Source organism: Rhizopus delemar, genomic scaffold (assembly GCF_000149305.1).
Source record: "Rhizopus delemar RA 99-880 supercont3.9 genomic scaffold, whole genome shotgun sequence".
NCBI lineage: Eukaryota > Fungi > Mucoromycota > Mucoromycetes > Mucorales > Rhizopodaceae > Rhizopus > Rhizopus delemar.
In genome coordinates, this window is record NW_027137835.1 from 1,528,316 (window position 1) to 1,547,754 (window position 19,439).

The 19,439-nt window shown below is 33.9% G+C and overlaps 9 protein-coding genes across 9 annotated transcripts; 4 read left to right on the plus strand and 5 right to left on the minus strand.

Moving 5' to 3' along the window:
- Positions 1–685: 685 nt before the first annotated feature.
- Positions 686–3,267, minus strand: RO3G_11664 (uncharacterized protein; the record flags this gene model as incomplete). The annotated part of the gene is made up of 10 exons (XM_067666248.1): positions 686–717; positions 842–981; positions 1,031–1,127; positions 1,288–1,806; positions 1,857–2,160; positions 2,208–2,440; positions 2,547–2,736; positions 2,787–2,842; positions 2,902–2,961; positions 3,051–3,267. 10 exons carry the CDS (start codon positions 3,265–3,267, stop codon positions 686–688), a joined length of 1,848 nt encoding a protein of 615 aa, XP_067522349.1.
- Positions 3,268–3,350: 83 nt separating this feature from the next.
- RO3G_11665 (uncharacterized protein) lies at positions 3,351–4,266 on the minus strand (the record flags this gene model as incomplete). Its single annotated transcript, XM_067666249.1, has 3 exons — positions 3,351–3,658; positions 3,708–3,937; positions 3,986–4,266. 3 exons carry the CDS (start codon positions 4,264–4,266, stop codon positions 3,351–3,353), a joined length of 819 nt encoding a protein of 272 aa, XP_067522350.1.
- A 1,233-nt stretch (positions 4,267–5,499) lies between these two features.
- On the minus strand, positions 5,500–5,979 carry RO3G_11666 (uncharacterized protein; the record flags this gene model as incomplete). The annotated part of the gene is made up of 3 exons (XM_067666250.1): positions 5,500–5,787; positions 5,844–5,902; positions 5,958–5,979. 3 exons carry the CDS (start codon positions 5,977–5,979, stop codon positions 5,500–5,502), a joined length of 369 nt encoding a protein of 122 aa, XP_067522351.1.
- A 2,287-nt stretch (positions 5,980–8,266) lies between these two features.
- RO3G_11667 (uncharacterized protein) lies at positions 8,267–8,593 on the plus strand (the record flags this gene model as incomplete). The annotated part of the gene is made up of 1 exon (XM_067666251.1): positions 8,267–8,593. One exon carries the CDS (start codon positions 8,267–8,269, stop codon positions 8,591–8,593), a length of 327 nt encoding a protein of 108 aa, XP_067522352.1.
- A 90-nt stretch (positions 8,594–8,683) lies between these two features.
- On the minus strand, positions 8,684–9,764 carry RO3G_11668 (uncharacterized protein; the record flags this gene model as incomplete). Its single annotated transcript, XM_067666252.1, has 3 exons — positions 8,684–8,769; positions 8,914–9,463; positions 9,522–9,764. 3 exons carry the CDS (start codon positions 9,762–9,764, stop codon positions 8,684–8,686), a joined length of 879 nt encoding a protein of 292 aa, XP_067522353.1.
- A 2,222-nt stretch (positions 9,765–11,986) lies between these two features.
- On the plus strand, positions 11,987–12,233 carry RO3G_11669 (uncharacterized protein; the record flags this gene model as incomplete). The annotated part of the gene is made up of 2 exons (XM_067666253.1): positions 11,987–12,002; positions 12,043–12,233. 2 exons carry the CDS (start codon positions 11,987–11,989, stop codon positions 12,231–12,233), a joined length of 207 nt encoding a protein of 68 aa, XP_067522354.1.
- Positions 12,234–14,402: 2,169 nt separating this feature from the next.
- Positions 14,403–15,256, plus strand: RO3G_11670 (uncharacterized protein; the record flags this gene model as incomplete). Its single annotated transcript, XM_067666254.1, has 4 exons — positions 14,403–14,442; positions 14,501–14,632; positions 14,686–14,786; positions 14,840–15,256. The coding sequence occupies 4 exons, from the start codon at positions 14,403–14,405 to the stop codon at positions 15,254–15,256; spliced, it is 690 nt and encodes a 229-aa protein (XP_067522355.1).
- Positions 15,257–15,664: 408 nt separating this feature from the next.
- On the plus strand, positions 15,665–16,469 carry RO3G_11671 (uncharacterized protein; the record flags this gene model as incomplete). The annotated part of the gene is made up of 3 exons (XM_067666255.1): positions 15,665–16,183; positions 16,235–16,340; positions 16,399–16,469. The coding sequence occupies 3 exons, from the start codon at positions 15,665–15,667 to the stop codon at positions 16,467–16,469; spliced, it is 696 nt and encodes a 231-aa protein (XP_067522356.1).
- Positions 16,470–18,277: 1,808 nt separating this feature from the next.
- RO3G_11672 (uncharacterized protein) lies at positions 18,278–18,998 on the minus strand (the record flags this gene model as incomplete). Its single annotated transcript, XM_067666256.1, has 2 exons — positions 18,278–18,358; positions 18,549–18,998. 2 exons carry the CDS (start codon positions 18,996–18,998, stop codon positions 18,278–18,280), a joined length of 531 nt encoding a protein of 176 aa, XP_067522357.1.
- Between the last annotated feature and the right edge of the window lie 441 nt (positions 18,999–19,439).

The following is a 19,439-nucleotide window of genomic DNA, read 5'->3' on the forward strand; positions in this document are numbered from 1 at the left end:
ATAAAATTAAAAAAAAAAGAAAGTAAAAGGAAAAGCTTTTTTTTTCTTCTTTTTCATAATCGAGAAAAAAAAAAACAAATAATTAGTAATAATAAAATCCTAAACAATATATCCGCTATTTTTTCCTAATATTGCATAATCATTCGTCCAATAATTTATAATCATACACTCTCTCATTTTTTTTATGTGTGCAGATCTCTTCTATTACTTGAGTTTTAAATAGCAAGGATATCATTTCACAATTCTCTTAATTATCAATAAAAAAAATTCAGGTACCATTTAACAAATTCCCTTTTTATTGAATAGTGGTATTGGCTTGTAACTCAAAAAAAACTTTTTAAAGTCAGAAACAACTATCTTCGATCACTTTTAATTCTTTATGAAAAATGATTGGATAATTCACGCGGATAAATCAACAATCTCTTTTGATGATAACATATGAAAGGGGATCTATTTTACTATTTATATGACATTGAACTGATGTTTTTAAGCATAAAAAAAGGATACTTTTTATAAATTATGATTCCTTAAAGATTCATACATTCAATTACTTACATTATTCACTTCATGTCATGATTTCTATAAAAAGAAACTCGCTGCTTACTCAGATTACTAATCATTTTATCTTATGCGTGAGACAAACAATGAAAACACACACACACACAAAACACGTATTCTTTTAATTCTACAGAAAAGAAAAGCGGAAAGAACGGATGACTATAAAATGATTCCATACTTTTTTCTATTGATTTAAAAAAAAAAAAGAAAAAAAAAAAGAAGAGGGAAGGAGGGGCGGGGGATTGCTTACAAATTCAAATAATTATCTATTTAATATTTTTACTTTTGCCTGCGCGTTTTGCATATTTCATTAGCACAACCATAGCTGCTGGTGTAACACCTTCTACGCGTTTGGCAGCCCCTAATGTTTCTGGTCGAACGATAGCAAGCTTTTGACGTACTTCATTTGAAAGTTGATCCATTCTGAAAAAATGAATAAGAAACACAGTTTTAAGATTATAATTTTACTTACTTTTTATAATCCAAATTAATATCTAATTGTAAGTTTTCATCTCTTTTCATTGCCTCAACTTCTAATGCTTGCCTTTTTAAGAATGGTTTATATCGACCTATTCATAATATGTGAGTATAAACTCATTCAGATCATCCTTGTAAACATGCCTTCTATCATCACTCGTTCCTTCAAATTAGGATCCAATTGTGATAAAGTTGGTAATAACTCATAAAAAGCATCCAATGTGATATTTGGCCACATTAACAAATCAATACCGCTTTTATGTGCTCCATTGTTATTTTCAAGAGATGCCATTGAATCACACGTTATGCCGTAAGCAGCCCATTTTTTAATTGGCATCCGCATATTTTCAAGTGCTTCAATCGCTTCGCTTAATGCATTTGAGCTACTTGTATAATACTGCCATCTGTTTTGACCAATCACACCGGCCTCATGACCTCTGGCTGTCAATCGTGTGTCTGCATTGTCTGAACGTAAAAGCAATCGATACTCAGATCTGGCTGTGAAAACGCGGTAGGGTTCCTCAACTCCCTTGGTGATGAGATCATCAATCAAGACACCAATGTAAGCATCCGAACGATCCAATATAAACGGCTTCTTTCCTTGTGCATGTAAACCGGCGTTGATACCTGCCATGATACCTTGTGCTGCGGCTTCTTCATAACCGGTTGTACCATTGATTTGACCAGCCAAGAAAAGCCCACTAATACGTTTTGTCTCTAATGTGGATCTTAATTCTCTAGGATCAATATGATCATATTCCACACCATACGCTAAATAAAACATTTATTTTTCCTGTTTTCCATAAAGGTCTATCACTTACCTGGTTTCAGCATATCCACATTCTCTAATCCTTGAATCATTCGCAAGAAATTCAATTGAATATCTTCAGGCATTGTGTTTGATATCCCATTTGGGTATACAACATGCGTATCTAATCCTTCTGGCTCTAACCAAATATTGTGACCATCCTTTGACGTAAATCTTTGAATTTTACTTTCCAATGAAGGACAATACCGTGGTCCTTTCACTGTCTCTTTGATGTGAATACTTTGATCAAAATGATCAGAAATGTACTTGTGAACTTGAGCATTTGTACGTGTTTGATAACACAGAATTTGTTGATCCTACTTACTACATCAGTTTTTCATATTTATCTTTGTATTATACTTACTGCATAAGGTACTGTTTTATGAAGATAAGAGAATGGAGTAGGCGGATTATCACCTTCCTGAGTAATTAGTCCTTTATAATTAATTGTTCTACCATCCAATCTTGCGGGTGTACCTGTCTTCATACGACCCAATTTAAATCCTGCTGATTTTAATGATTTTGAAAGTGCCAGTGAAGGATTTTCTCCAATTCTACCAGCTGGCCATGACTTTAGACCCAAATGAATTTCCCCACCTAAAAAGGTGCCAGTTGTAATCACCACATTAGGTGCTCTGATCACCTGTCCAGTGTCTATCATTCATTCTTAATTCACTATTTCAGTAACAATAACAGTGTTTACCTAATCGAACACCCTTCACCATTTGAGACGCACCCTTCTTGATCATATGTGCATACTCTTTCTCCGTCATTCCATCATTCAACACAAGATCTGCTACACTTCCAGCCTTAATTGTCAAGTTGGGATAATCTTTTAAATACTCGTGCATATGCTTCTTGTATAACTTTCGATCAATTTGTGCTCTTGGGCCCTTTATTTCATAGATCAGTTTCAATACAAAATAATCTCTATTTCTCTTACATAGACTGCGGGTCCTTTCGATCGATTTAATATTTTGAATTGAATACCTGCCAAGTCTACACAAAAACTAAATCAGTCTTGCTTTTTTTTTTAAAAAAAGTTTTCATTCTTTTACCTGAAATACGTCCACAAACACCATCAAGTGCATCAATTTCTCTCACCAATACACCTTTACCTACTCCACCAAAAGAAGGATTACAAGACATTTCACCTTTTCTTGCCCAATTAATAAACTTCTACTTGTAAAAGATTGTAATCATTTACCGATAGTATCAACGTTTTGTGTGAGTAATAATGTCTTTGCTCCAGATCGAGCAGCAGCAGTACATGCTTCAGTTCCTGCATGACCACCTCCAATAACAATAACATCATAATCTTTAATGGGTAAACTTGTTACTGTTGCTTGTTGTCTACTTGCTGTGGTATGGAATAAAGAAACATGTTTTTTAATCCATCGATGAGGTTTGACTTGACGTTGCATTTTCGACAAAAAAAAAAAAAGAAAAAAAAAACTGTCCCTTACAGTAAGATTCTTTTTTTTTTAAATGGCCGCCTCTTTATTTATCAGATTAAATGGGCTCTACGGTTTCTTTCGTATTCTGCTTGGTCCATAAGAAATGAAGAGGTATTAAATGTAGAATAAGAAGGAGGATTTTGTTGTTGGTATAGTAAAGTAGTATTTGGAATGGGTATACTATGATGACCACGTTGTATTTGTATCAGTGGTGTATTATCATCATCTTGACATGTCTCTCCACCTATTGCTAATAAAAAGGAACCAGTTTCAAAACCATAGGCCGGAGGAGGTGCTAGAGTGCCTTGTACAGGCGCTAATCTCCAGCGCTTTACATTTGCTTCTATAAACACAAAACCTATTATACTACATTAACATCGTTTTTTGTATCAGTTTTATCCAGTTACCCATTTGACCGAGATTAACATGTATTTGACAAGGTCCATTGGCACCAATTGTTGGAAACAAGTTATATCGCAATCCAAAACACGCATCATCCAACTTTTTGCCATTTTTTGTAAAGAAAATGGTTCCTGTACGGTGACGATATCCCACTCCAATGACATCTCCTTGTTCAAACCCTACATGATACGGTTTACCAAAGAATGGGTTGCTGAAGTGCTTTTTTCCTGTGTCACTAAAATAACCGATCGAATGTTTATTCCAACCTAATCTCCTGTGTTACTCTCCACAGCATATCCCTTTTTCATCACCCAATTTACCAGGTAATCGCCAAGAAGGATAAGGTTTAGTGGCCACTCCTACTGAAACTGTTGTTGTCTCTGGCTTTTCAAACATCTTTGCTTCCCAATAATAAACTTCTTGATTTCTTGGTAAAGGCAAATTGGTTTGTACACATCCTTCTCCATAAAAGAATTGGATCTCTGTCCTTGCTGATACCGAACTCTGCGTGTCCATGTTCCATTCGAATTCAAAGGCTGATATTCCCTTTTCTTGTATGCTCATATACTGTGATGTGGTAATATCAGTAGACACACTCTCTGGTGGGTGTCTTTGTTGATAAACTATCCTCTTGTTATTTATCTCCAGATTTCTCTACAGCTATTATACCTTTTGCTTGTTCGTAGCTTATTCTTGCATCTTCAGAAAGAGAAGCAAGTAATGAAGGACATTCTACAAAGTCATGTTCAAAAAAAGAATCTTTGTTGCCATAATAAAAAAGCCAATCTCCGTTTGTTGGGGTGAAGCATAAAAGTGCAAAGACAATAAAAAAAAAGATAAAAAACCCAATCAATAAGATCCAAATGTAATTGTCACTCATGTCATACACCTTGTCTGCGTAAGGAGCAAAAAAGTATACAAAAAACAAGAAAAGAAAAGAAAAAGGAAAATTTTGCTTTTATTTTCATTAGTTGGTTTCACACAATCAATCATTCTTTTTTTTTTTTTTTTACTAAAGACAAACAGTATGCATGTCTCTTAAATGTCATTTGTATTAAACAAAATCCGTCTGGTTTTATAATGAATTTAAGAGTCCACTTGCATTTTTTTATTTATTATTTTTGTAAAACTCTTATAGCTCTCCTTCACTCAGTCACCATAGAGCTTTACTTTCTTTGCTTTCTAATATTATTAAACGAAAACAAAATGTATATTAAAAAGAACATGCTCTGTTTATTCACTACCGGAAAATTAGTCGGACTTCCCGCTTTTCTTCCGAAAAACAGCAATCCTTTGATTTGCTGAAGACGTAAACATACATTAAATTCGCTTGATGAAGATATTATAACAGAAGATTCATGATCCAAAAAAACATAATATCATCTTGTGCTCTATTAAAATAATTGCTTGCTTTGGTAATTTACTGACCTAATCAGTAGTTCAGTCTGTCATTTAAACGGTTAATCTCATTATGACCTTATTGCTGCGTGCTACTATCGCAGCAAAACTACATGAAACACACAATCTATTTTCAGCAAATAGAATAAAGGATTATAATAATCATAAAGTGTTTATTACCTTTACATCAAACAAGTGCTACACAACTAAAGGAAAGATTTCAAAATGACACGTTCCTTAATTAGAGCGTAATGAAATAATTCAATTTGCTCTATTTTCTTGCCAACACTTTTATTCCAATTGAAATCTATTAAAATACTTCCAAAAGGACTGTTTCTGCTTGATAAAAAAAATCTATCGAGATTATTTGATGTAAAATAAGTGAATCGTTTTTTATTATTATTCGTTCCAATTCATAGTTTCTTCGTTAAATAAATCACTCCACCCACGTTCTAATGTTCCCATATAATCATCCATAATTGCAATATAATTTCTTAACGGAGGTGCAGCCGGTACCTCTAGTGAGTCATCCTCATCGGTTAATGAATCATCATCAATCATCATACCATCCTCGTCGTGAATTATCTTATCATTGGCTCTGTTGGCTGTAGATGAGGGTGATAATTGAAATGTGATTGGTAGTGGTGATTCTTTATGATTAAAATGAAATCTTTTTGAAGAATGGGACTATGCAATAATATATGGGTTTTCCCCTTTCTTTCAGACAATATTATTAATAATACCTCTTCTATCGCATCATCTTCTATTTTACGTTTTAATGTATTTATGTTATTATTTACAACTAATAAAATATTAGGTTTGATTGAATTTATCGTTTTGTTTTTTATTATTATTACTGCAGTTGTTATATGTTTCCATGGTATACAAAAAGTTTTTTTTTACAAAAGAAAAAAAAAAAAAGTGCAAAGTAAATTGTGGCAATTTGGAACAATAACAAGCAGTCACTGTAATAACCATTCTTTGCAGACATCCGCAATTTACGATTAATTTTTTATTTGCAATAAAAAAAGATGCAAGTGAGCACACGGTATCTTTAGTGCACCTTCATCACTCAAGTCAGACCAAAAAGGGGTGTATAGGAATCAAAAAACAACCTTTGGGAACAAGGATGAAAAAAAAGTAAATGGGAAACGATTGAGTAAGAAGGGGAAAGACGTATCATAGACATTGGCGTAAGTTCTGGGGCAATCAATCCAAGAGTCGTTTTTCGGGAGAGAGAGAGTGGAGGTGAAGGAGACAATTTTTGATGATGAAGGTAATCGAACTTAAAAAGAATCAGGCATACGGTGGGCCAGCGGCAGAACCAGGAGAAAACAAATCGAAAGGAGCGTGGTAATCCGCCATTTACAATTAAAAAGCACTTTTATTTAAAGGCTTAAATGAGCATGCAGTGTTTCAAGGCACTACAATTACCAAGTCAGAACAAATGAAACGTAAAAGAAGCTAAAAGATCCCTTGTGGGAGCCAGGGCAAAAAAGAAAAGTATAGAAGGGCGTAAGAAGAAACCTGTGAAGAAACTCACTACTTGGAAAATGGGTCTCAAGAAGGAAGCCATATAATAAAATATAGGGTGAACTCAAGCCTGTTTGGCTGGGAAGAGCTCATTTAATACGACGGTAGCCAGAATGTCTTTGTCAGCGAAGAAGCGGGCAACAGCGCATTGTACAGGACGGATAGCACGAATGACACGGTCAACAAGTTTTCTTTTGAAAAGTAAAAGGCGTCCAGTGGGGTGCTTAAAGACAACCACATTCTGGTTGCCGGAGCTGCAAATCTGAAAAGAAAAACTTGTACTATCACTTGCTATTCATTCGATACAAGTGGTCTATGAAGGCCGTTTTATTCCACCTCTATACCCTTTATTACAAACGTTCTACGAATTCTTGAGACACGACATGGATGACATTTCTATTAGAGGTTTCTTGAACAAAAGATGCTCATATAAAAATCAGTAATGGCCATCAGCCGTAGAACTGAAGAAGCAAAATGTTACTACATATCCTTCATGCTGTTAATTTGATTCTCTTACCAGAACCGCAAAATCTACTTGTTGACCACCCAAAATAACTTTCTTATTTTTCTTCATCTTGACTTTTCTTATTATAGAAAATAGATTTTTTTCAGCAGCCAGCAAAGTTTTTCCCATTTTAGAAGTTTCAAGTCCCCATTTCAGTGTAACGTTTTCTCGTTTATTTGGAAAAGACTGTACTTTTTTTGTAAATAAGAAAGTGGGTAAACTGAACGTGAATACCCCAAAAAAAAAAATATGCTTGTATGTGAAAAGGGGAAGCAAGATGATTGCTTTATTCAAAAAAAAAAGCTTCAATGGCATACTAGATATATGAACGCATTTTTAAATCCAAAAAGAGACATATTTCTTCCTTCTCCCCTTTTTCATTGGTATGGAGAAAGAAAACAATGGTGTCCTGTATGCGGATCAAGTAAATAAAAAGGAAATTAGGAGAACGTAGTACACACACAAACACTGTCTTTAAAAATAAGAAAGATGATCAAAATATAACGATCGTTTCGATCATTAATAATAAATAATGAAGGAAAAAGTAGTCCATATATATTAACATACGCATCTTCATGCTTTATATAAAATTAGAACCATTACCCCACATTTTACATATAAAGTAACGAAAGGGGGATGCACTCTAAAGGGGGTGAATTAGGTTCAATTGACGCCTTTCTTGCTTTAGTATTTTAATAAAAGAATGTGTTTATAAAAAGCGGTTCCTTTTTTGTACTAAAAATAAACCTAAATCTGACAAACAGCGAGAGTATAAATACCTTCATTGTTTTGCTCTTTTTTTTTTTTTTTTTCTAATTTACCTTTTTGCTATCGATAATACTATTTTTCAATATGAACACACAATTACCTGTAACTAGTTGGCTGTTAAAAAAAGCGTTCACTGATGCACAATGGATATCAAGATTTTTTGTTTTATTAGATTCAGAAATCCAGATTTATAAATATGAGGCAAGCAATAATGACACTTAAGCTTACATTAACTAACCCTCTTTTTTACATAAGCTTGCAGAACTTCCTTTAGAAACTTTAAATCTTGATCGAATTCTTGAAATCATACCTCAACGCGAACCACTTTGCTTTCAATTAAAATTAGTGGATAGCTCATGGATGATTCGATGCGAATCAGAATCAGATGTGAAATTATGGATACGCGCTATCGAAGACAGAAAACGAAATAAAAGTACATCTTTACTTAAAAGAAGAAATAAGCAATTAACGCCCATCATCATCATCACACAACAGCAGTCCAATTATTCATTAATTACGCCCAGCTTATCAACATCATCCTCTAGTCTCATCCTTTCTCCTCCTAATCTCAATACTCGTGTACCTCCCTGTGCTATTGACAACAACAAGGAAGGAAACAATTTAATAATTGAAGAAGATGAATTATCACCAACTTATTTAATTTATAAAAAGAGATTCCGTCTATAATAATAATAATGATACTATTGTATAATAACTTAATACCCCTCAATAATATATATTTCTTCATAATAAATGAAAATCAATAATTTATTTTTTTCAAGGCAATGCTAAATCATCAAGACTTAACTCTTCACCACCTGGTCTTTGTCTCAAGTCATTAATATCCAATAAACTCTCTTTTTCTGCATACAATGTTTTGTAAGCAGTCTTTATAGTTACTTCAGATACGCCAGCCACATGAGCAATTTCTCTTGTTGATTTGGGTTGACGATAAAGGTAAGATACAAGATAGATGCAAGCAGCAGCTACTGAAATAGGCGATTTACCTGCCAATGTACCCAAATCCTTTACACGTCTCACCAAATCAATACCTGCCTTTTGCACATAATTAGCTAATTGCAAATTAGAACAGAAACGAAGCATCAAATCTTCAGAATTCATAATTGTTGTATTTGTCTGAAGTTTCTGCTGTAGTGTTTTACAACATCGTCCAATTTCCTTCTTGGGCACCCTTGTCAGAGCACAAATCTCTCTAAATGTACGCCCTACTTTTTCTTGTCGACAGGCAATAAAGATACAAGCGGCAATGATCGCATCACTTGATTTTCCTCGCAGCAGCTTTTCATCTTCAACTCGTTTATAGAGCTGTTTGGCTGTATCACTCACAATTTTAGAAAGAGAAATCGAATCACACATGGCACCAATCTCTTTATAGGCTTGAACAAGGTTACGTTCTCCCTTGACAGCTGTTGCTCTTCCGTGTACTTTGTTTAAATCTTTGGCTGCACCCGTTCCACCATCTCTTCTTGAGATGACCGTATCAAGTTGATTACCGTCTAATAATGGATTGGCCGCAGCACCTACACGAGAAGGATCCTAGAATAAAAAATATATCATCTCTACATTTTACACTCGCTTATATTTCAATACATACATCGCCTTCGTCATTAGCAAATGTTCTCCATTCGGATCTTGTATCAATAATACGGTCACCAAGGACAAGTCCACAATCACCACAAACTAAATCACCAGAAGCAAACTCTTCAACAATATGAGGTGGAGTTATTTTACAGTCTGGGCACATTAAATTAATATTGAGATTGGCTTGAAAAGGTTTGGGTTTTCCTTCATCTTTAATTTGTGGTTCTCGTAATGGAAAAGGAACAGTGGAAGTCATTTTTTAATGTAAATTAATGAATACAAAAGTTGCGTGCGTTTGTATGTCTTTTAGTGAATAAGCTATTTATAAAAAAAGGCTTATTGTTGTTGACCTTTGTTTTCTTAGTAATTAAAGGTCTGTTTGGGTAAACAAAAATAAAAAGAATAAAATAGTTACATAGCAGATAAGGAATTTTATATTGTTTTTTTTTTTTTTTTTTTTTTTTTAAGTCCAAAATTTGATAAACTGATTGGTGTTTAAAATAAACGAATCACCAATTTTTAACTCTCTCTCAAACAACACACCATTCTTTTTTTTCTGGTTTTTTTTTATTATATTATTTCATCAAACCCTCCTTCTTTTTAAAAATAAATATAGAATTCTTTAAGAAATTGAATGAATTATTAATGTCAAAAATTAAATGCAATAGAACTGATATTTTTAAGCTTTTGTGCTAACAAGATTTAAAGGGAAGTTGTATTTATTCAATTTCATTAAAAATGTGAAATAAAGGATATAAAAGAAGATAAATGCCTTTTTATTAAATAACTTTTATATAAACGTTATACACTTAAATTTTGATTTTTATTTATAAAAGATTAATGATCACTTTGAGCGCATGATGTCTAACATCGCATCGTTTTCGCCCTGATCAGATCAGTAAGAAACAAATGGAAACCAAAAGCCCTTCTGAGATCGAAGGTAGTAATGAAAGGAAGAAAAGTGAAGAGGACTGTGTAAAATACACTAGGTTTGGGGAGTTGCAGGAGTCGAAAACAGAGGCTAAGCTTGAAGAGGGATGGCAGTAATGGAAAAACATGTATGGATTAAGGGGACAGGTGGGAGGGGAGTACATTCATAGGTTACAAGGACTGTATATGATCAAGGATATGTTCATTGCGGAATGTATATGGGAGAGAAAGATCAAAGGGCCTTAGGTACTCGTGATCAATTGGACCGGAACGAAGAAAGAAGCGAACAACTGTTTATACAGTCTTTTGAAACAACAAAGTGCGAGGCCGAGCCGCTGAAGAAATGCCCAGCGGACATGTTCAACCTTTTGATGAGTTGGTGCATTGATGAGCTCAGGATCTCGAATATTCTCTGGGTCAAGAGGGTCAAAGTCATCACGGACTAGGATGTGAAATTTACATGATTGCTCGCGAAGCTCATTCTCATATCCACAATGTATATAAGGAGGCTTACCACATGTCGATCAGGATAGTGAATATTCAAAATACGACGGGTATTGACGTGCAAGCGGTGAAGGCTGGAGCGCAACTGGTGCAAAGGGAATCGGCGTTGGATAGGTAGATGAATAAACCTGAAGCCTGTAGTAGATGACAAGAACTGCTTAGAAATGGCTGTCAGGCTGTGTGGTGAGAAGTATTGTATCTGGCTTTCGAAACCTTGGAAGGAGGCGAAACTATGTTGTTTGGCGAGTGAGGGCGTTAGTTGGTGGTGGGCGAAGAAGAATGGGAGGTGATAGGTAATGAGGCGTATTCATTTGTAGGAGAAACGGTTGCCGATGGTGAAGGTAACAGTGCGAGTTGTTGGCGCAATGAAGCATTCTCTTGTTGGAGTTTACACATCTCATTACAAGTAGCAGCTAATTTTGCTCGCAATCGTTGAAGTTGCCGGTTGTCTTGAGGCATGAAAGAATTACCTAAAAAGGGAAAACGACAAAAAGTGATGCGAAGTGGAAAGAAGTCTTATAAATGCTATACGCTATTTTCATTGTTTGTTGTTCCTAAATCAATCTCAGTTGGCCCCACTCCGTCTCCTAATGTGATAGAGTTTTCATCTTGAGAAAAAATTGAATGGGTAATTGCTGTACTTGAAGAGTCTTGATTTGTTGGTTTGTAATCGAATCTTTCAAATGTATTTGAGTTGAGACTCCAACCGGCATGCTCCTTTACTGCTTGAATAGAGTGTCCTTTTTCTACTGCCTTTATACTTGAAGCTGATCTTACTGAATGTGCTTTATATATGGTGGTGTCTACTCATGGTCTTTCCATGATAGATTTATCCCAATTTGATATCGTTGAGGGACGAATAGATGCGACTTGTTCCGGTTTATCAATGTGTGCCAAGAATAAAGTATGATTAGTCGGTAGATTGACTCGCAAATAGTTACTCTTTGAGATAAACAAGTATAAAGTGGATACCAGACATACACGAGTATCTTGTAGAAGACCAAGTCTTGTAGTCTTAACTTGATTTTCTTTTGGTTCTCTAAAATGTATCTTGACACCTGTAGGAATTGAATTTTTTTTAATAATCTTCAAAATTAAAGATGATATCTCGAAATGTAGTCTTCCAATATCTGATCTTGGTCTGGCCATGGTAGCTAGGCATAATAATGCGATTGTCTTCATTTGTAAATCATATAAGGTTAACTACTTGAGTTTGCCCAAGTTGATACTAGAAAATCTGTCATCTTATCAATGTCCCAAGCCTCCAGTTGTGGAGTTGAGGGTACTTTGATTTCTTATCTAAAAAGAAAGAAAAATGAATATATGTTTAGGCAGAAAGATATAGGGAAGAAAGGGAAAATTGTTATTTATTACAAAAAGGAAAATAAAGCGTGGCTCAGAGAGCATCTATCCCATTAGGAGACGGAGTGGTGCCAACCTTAGGATACATTTTCAGAAAAAAATCCGTGTGGTTTAAAGATAAAAATTTCATTTGCTTTGTTTATTAACATTCGGTTGTTGCACCTTTTATCATTGAATGTAGATTTTAGGTTATTAGTAAGTTTCATATTAATATATTATCTATTTTCTATCTACTAATTTTTTTATTATATATACTCATTATTGTTATTATTCTTATTCTATCTTTTGCATCATTTTTTCTTCTACCTTTACTCAAAATTTTTTCCTGCTTCTACGCTAAATTATTTTTACTTTTGCACATTTTTTTTATTTTATTTGCACGAATTTCTTTCTCAAAAGTACACCAACAACCTCGGAATAAAGTGTATTATCAGTGGTACTTGAGCGCATGAGTTTGTCTTAAGCGACCTTTTTTTTTTGCAGGAAAAAAAAAGGAAAAACGCGTGAAGTTAAACAAAGACAAAACGTCTTCCCTGCAGAATAGAATAGCCATTAAAAAAATGTGAATATTAATAACCCCTACCCTTTCTTTTTTCTCTCTCTCTTTTGCAAGCAAAAACAAAAACTGTGCTATTATAAGTATAGTTTTGATAACTATACATAGTCAAAAAAAAAAAAAGCAAGGTAAGTTGGAGTTTCATGTATACTAAGCTAACTTATAGCAAAAAAAAGTTTCATAATGAGTGTGTGAGCTAAATGCTAAATACCAACCCTAAATATCTTCCCTCCTCTTCTCTTTACTTCCTCCTTAATTACTTTAGCTCTGTAGTTAGCTAAGCGCTATAAATGAAGTAAATAGCATACTTTTTATTGATTAACTTTTCCACCAATCAAAAAATTAACAAAAATGAATGTCCGGGTCGGATTTAGTATGTAATTTTACCCATAACTTTTTCTAAAATTTTTCTCGTTAGGGTTATAATCAGTTGAAATTTGTTTCAAAAATGACACGTCTTTGACCTCTGTCACTTATTAAAATTGGAACGATACAGAGAAGATTAGCATGGCCCCTGCACAAGGATGACACTAAATCTCTGAGAAGGAAGCTCTACGGAGCAACATTTTTTTTGTCTACTTTCATCATTTTCTTATTTTTTAGAATGTTGAAATTTACTTTGGTAAGAAAGCAAATGTGAAAGATTAAGGGACAACACTGTGAAGATGTAGACCTTGATTTTGACTTTGGAAGCTCATTGCAATTATGAAATGCTTTAAACTTAAGACATGCTATAAAATTCATAAAAACTGTAAAAATCTTATACAATCGAGTACTTACCTCACTTACTTTTGACATACTTTGCTTTTGATTGTTTTAAATATCACCCAAAGTAAATCTCTTTTGTTTTTTTATTATTTTACTTAACATCAAAAACAAACCAAGTCCCTTGAAACCAACTATTTTTATTATATCTCTTTTAAAGCTCGTGTCAAGCTATTGTTATCCTTATATCAAGACTGCTCTACTTTATAAATTGAATTTAAATTCAAATGTTTTCTTGATAGAAGCGACTACTAGATCTAATTTATTCAAAACTACTTTAAACTCTCTACAAATACACAAGAACTAAACAGAAAGTAAGTCATTATGCTGTAAAACAGTTGCTATCTCTTAAGTTCAATATTTCGTAAAAATGAAATTTGCAAATTATCAATTGTAAGATAAGATTACAAGTAAAACCTAACCCCAAATCATTTAAAGATTAACACACGCAATTTTTTTTTTTGAAGCAATTGAAAAACGAAATAAGGAAACATTTTTCTTTTTGGTATCTCAATTTTAAATTGAATCCCATTGTAGATGCTTCATTTTATATCAACCATATTAAACTTAAATCTGCTTTCTCTCCTTTTATTACAGTATATAGTTAGGTTATTTACTGGCTATGCAATCACTGGGGGGAAGACTGCAATAAAAAAGTCCCGAAAACAACCTCAGCTCGGATCTCTATTGGCCGTAGACCTTTACATTCAATCTTTTTTTTTTTTCGTAAACCATTTTTTTTTCTTTCGAAATAAAGCTTAAGTGTAAGGTATAATAATGGCTTATATTAAGAGATCCTGCTATAAGTGTGGAAATGGTATAAAAAAGAGAGATTTATTTGTATATATGCCTTTTTAACAATCTTTATAAATTAGTTGGACATTTTGCTAATGTTTGTCCAGAGGCTGAAAGACTTTGTTATAACTGCAAACAGCCTGGCCATTATTCTGCTGATTGTACTACACCCAAGGTAGTTGAACCTAAGCAATGTTTTAACTGTGGAGGGGGTATATATTTAAAAAAAATAGAGAGAGATCTTGGTTTAATGAACAGTTCATAGTTGGACATATCCAATCGCAATGCACTAGTCCTCGTTCTACTGCACCTGTGGCTACTAAACCCAGTAGAGCTTTACCTCAATGTTTCAACTGTCAACAGCATGTAAGTTGATTGTAAATAGGAAAGAGGTTAAAGCCAACCTGTTTTTGTTGTAGGGTCATTTAGCTAAAGAGTGTACTCAACCTTCACAACCTAGAGAGCCTCGTAATAACTCACTTCGTAAGCCTCGTAGGCAAAGAAATATTATTTGTCACAAATGCGGTGGTATCAATCATTTTGCTAAAGATTGTAAGGCAAGTGATATTCTTTGTTACAACTGTAATAAATATGGCCATATTGCCCGTGAATGCACCAGCCCTGGCTTCAAACCAAAACCCAAGACATGCTTTGTGTGTCAAAAGCCCGGGCATATCGCCCGTAACTGTTTAGTCAAGAGACAGAGAGACGATGAAAGTGAACAAGGAGAAGAAGAAGAAGGTGAAACCGAATCCGAAGAAGAAGAATCTTATAGTGAAGGAGAGTACGAATCTGAGGAATCCGAAGAATCCGAAGAACCCATAAAAGAAAAGTAGAAAGTATATCATTTTTAATAAAATGTAAATCCTCCCTTTGACACATTTTGTTTATTGGTGATATGCGGAGATCTAAGTTTTTTTTCTTTCAATCTATAAGCCCATCGTAAATCAAGTTTCCATTTTCTTTTTTCTTGTCGTTTGTTTCATTAAAAAAAAAAGAAAGATGAATAGATTACAAAAGTTGATTATATTATTTACCATACTCACTTTTGTAAAGGCACAATCAGATGATCCTGTTGAACAAGTAAATTAAGCAAGAGAAAAAGGGGAAAGGAGAAGATATCACTTTTTAACATCTTTCAGTTAGTAGATGCTGATCTTGCCACCAATATAGATTCTTCTGTTATATTAGAGAGCAGTGAAGAAGCTATAAAGATTGAAAAGTCCTTTATTATATCTTTATTAATGATCATTGTATCTGAAATTGGTGACAAGACATTTCTGATTGCCGCCATTATGGCCATGAAACACTCTCGTCTAGTTGTTTTCTCTGCCGCATTTTCTTCTTTGGCCATCATGTCCATTCTTTCTGCATTCCTTGGCCATGTCGTCCCCAATCTTATTCCTAAGCAGTACACTGACGTTTGTGCCTCTGTTTTGTTCCTATGTTTTGGTGCCCGCATGTTATATGAGGCTTACCATATGGAAGAAGGAGCCGAAAATGAAGAGATGGCCGAAGTAGAGGAAGAACTTAAAATTGTAGAAGATCGTGAACAAGCCAGTAAATTGGAAGAGCTTGAAGTAGGTGGATTAGAGGCTGCTAACCATACCCCCACCAGTAAGAAGGAACACGCTAAAGAAGGATTGATGAATTTGATGCAACTTGTGTTTTCGCCTGTCTTTGTACAAACATTTGTATTGACATTCTTGGGTGAATGGGGTGACCGATCACAAATATCTACTATTGCTTTAGCAGCCGCCAATGTAAAATGATAAAGATCTGTACGAGAGAGAAAGCTAAACAGATTATAATAGAATGTGTATTATGTTACTGCTGGTGTTGTCATTGGACATGGTTTGTGTACAGCAGGTGCAGTAATTGGTGGTAGAATGCTGGCTACCAAGATTTCTGTTAGAACAGGTAAAAAGAGGAAGAGGAGAAAAGGGCTGCTAGTACATTTGCTTACAATATATTTTAGTTACTTTTGCTGGTGCAATTCTTTTCCTCTTATTTGGTATTTTTTATGGTTTCAATGCTTATAATTTATAAATACATCTTTCTTCGCCGCACATTCACCTTTCTCCCCCCCCCCACTTTTTAATACAGCTTGTATGTAGATTAGTTTTAATTTATATGTAAAAAAATAAATTAAGCGTTTTTCTTGCTGGATCACTTGTTACTTAAATTTATTATATGAAATTTTGAGTTTATTTGAAACTGATGTGAGGCTACAAAAAGAACAGATTAGGCTTCTTCATCTTTATTTTCATTATTAATACCTCTACTTACAAAAGTAATTGATTTAAATGAATTTCTTATACTATTGATTTACATTCATTCCTTTTCCTTTGGTAACGCGACATTCGATTTGCTAATAATTGTTATTCTATTTACTAGACTTATAACAAAGTTAAGCAGAGAGAAAAAAAAAAGGGGGGGGGGAGGTCTTAGTAACTGCAATTCTTTAATGTTCAATGCTATGCAATGTTCTCTTGAGGAATATGACGACTTATTTTGACTATACTAATTTGCTTAACTTAACTTGCCCTTTCTAGTTTCTATTATAAATTCTTTGTATTTTGTTCTTTTTTATTATGGAATTTGGTTTCAAGACATAAGAACATAAGATGTATTTAGGAGACAATTACCCATTCCTTGTCTCATTTTTTAGCTTTAAAACATCATTACCTATTTAATCCCCAACAAAGGTTTCATGGTGAAAATTAAGATGGTATGTCTTGATTGAAAAAGATGGATATTGCTTGAGTAACTGAGAAAAAAAAAAAGAGAGATGTAATTCTTCATTTTTCAGCTTTTCGCTAAGAAAGTATAGCATGATATGTTTAGACAACATTCCATCTCCTTTATTTACGCCTTCATTCATTTATGGACATGCAATTATGACATAAATGAATTATGAGCGGAATCAATCCGAGTTTTTCTAATCTATTTTTTGTATATCCAAAAGAGAATCTTGCTTTCATATGAGGAAGAGGAGAAAGCATATGTAACGTTGCTATAAAATCATGTTTCCGTAAATATGCCCCTTCATGAAAGAAAATAACCTGATTGTCTTATGATGCCGATCAAAAATCTCCTGGCATTTACCCTAACCAAATAATTGTTAAATAACGATAATAGATAACAGTTACGTGTATTAAATGTAACCTGCATCATTTGAAAGGTTCAATGTACAAGTTGTACGACTGGAAGCTATAATTCACTAGAAACAGTATGCCAGATATAATCGATTTATTCTCCTAGGTTCGGTACGAGCTTTTATCAAACAATAATTATATCCAGGAACCATAGGTAAATTAGAAATTAGGAATAATTGTCAAAATAAAACATCCTCTCTTCCACGTTCTTATTTGAGTGATTAGTTATAGCTCCTTTGTGTTTTGATAGTTTTAATTATAATCAAGAAATTAAGCAAGGATAGGGTTTTACAAGTCAATAGGTAAACTACGATCCTGATACAACAAGTCATACAAAGTCTTGAAAAAGTAATTTACTTTGGATCTCACTCTGATTTGAGACCCAGCTTAATCACGAGAAATACCACTCCTTTATTTAACCAATAGAAAAGAAATATAATGTAATTTCATTTGGTTTCTGCAATGCCTACTCCTCGTCTTCACTCTGATGAGACTCATGAGGTGTTTTCCTTTTATTAGGTCTTGTTGGCGTGAAAAAAGGTGTTATCATAGGTTTTGGTGGTCGTGGTGGGCTATAGACAATTTCACAATGGGAAGTAGAAATATCCGCTGCCATATATTTTCGCTGCTCTTCAAAAGCCGCCAGTCTTATTTCATTGCTAATTTTTATTTTCTTCTCTTTCCATGTGTAAAGCCGTTTCAAAGTTGATCGAAAATTATCCAATTCCAATAACAATTTTGGTATATATAATGAATCAACTTGATGTGCAACCACCACACCTTGGAAAAAAAATAGTTGCACCATATATCCAATTCGTCCTCTCCAGTCCATGTATTCTATGGCGAGCTCTTTCTTGGTGATATTGTGGATGTTGTATGCTATTGCAGAGTTAATTCTAATGTTCTTGCTCTGTTGTCGGTTGCAAATTGTAGTGGAAGCGGTAAGCCTTTTGAATTCAGTAGAGCATACTTCAATAACTGTGTCATTATACTTTGTTTTCGATAACATATCTATTCGTCTTCCACTATCCGCCTCATCTTCATTTAGTATTTTCATATATTGACTAGCTTGAGAAATTGTTTCTCCATCATATATAGCGACATCATTTTCATCTTCAAACAATATATCCATTAATTCAGCGAACTTTCGAAGATACATATTTTCTGAATAACTGCCCATCACCTCGTCAGACTCCTTTGCCCAGAATTTGAAATTGAAGACGGCTTGCTGTACAATGCGGAACAATTTGTAATTATCAGACGTTTTATCTGGTTCAGCAGATTTTTGGTCGTCAAAGTACTGTAATATTCTATTGGTATTTTTATCAAAACGATATTCCAATTGGTCGTCGAAAAGATTGTCAATTTTTACAGTAATTGAACTTGGTAGTAGTGTTCTACGTTTTTCGCATTCGTCCATAATCCCTTTATATGTTGTCGTATCGAACTCAGCTGCATATTTCTCTCTGTAAATACAATTCATATCACTCAAATTAAATTTCTTTGTTTTTCTTTTATATTACTTAACATCAAGAACAAGAAGTCCTTTGAAGCATACACACTTCATTGTAATCCCTTTTATTTTGTCTTTTTATTTTATTTTACTCAAAACAGTTTGATCTACTTGACAAGATCTTGTGGTCACTTATTACGAGCGAACTTATATTCAATCTACTACTATTTTGGGAACTAAACACTATTCAAAGCCTTGGTCTCAAGTCAAAAACCCTTTATAACAAGCCTACTTTATACTACAAAAGCCTTACAAATTCCAATCTCACAATAGGCCTGATAATTCTTATTAACTTTAATACCTTTGGGCGAAATTTTAAGACATATTAACTTTAATAGAGTTGCTAAT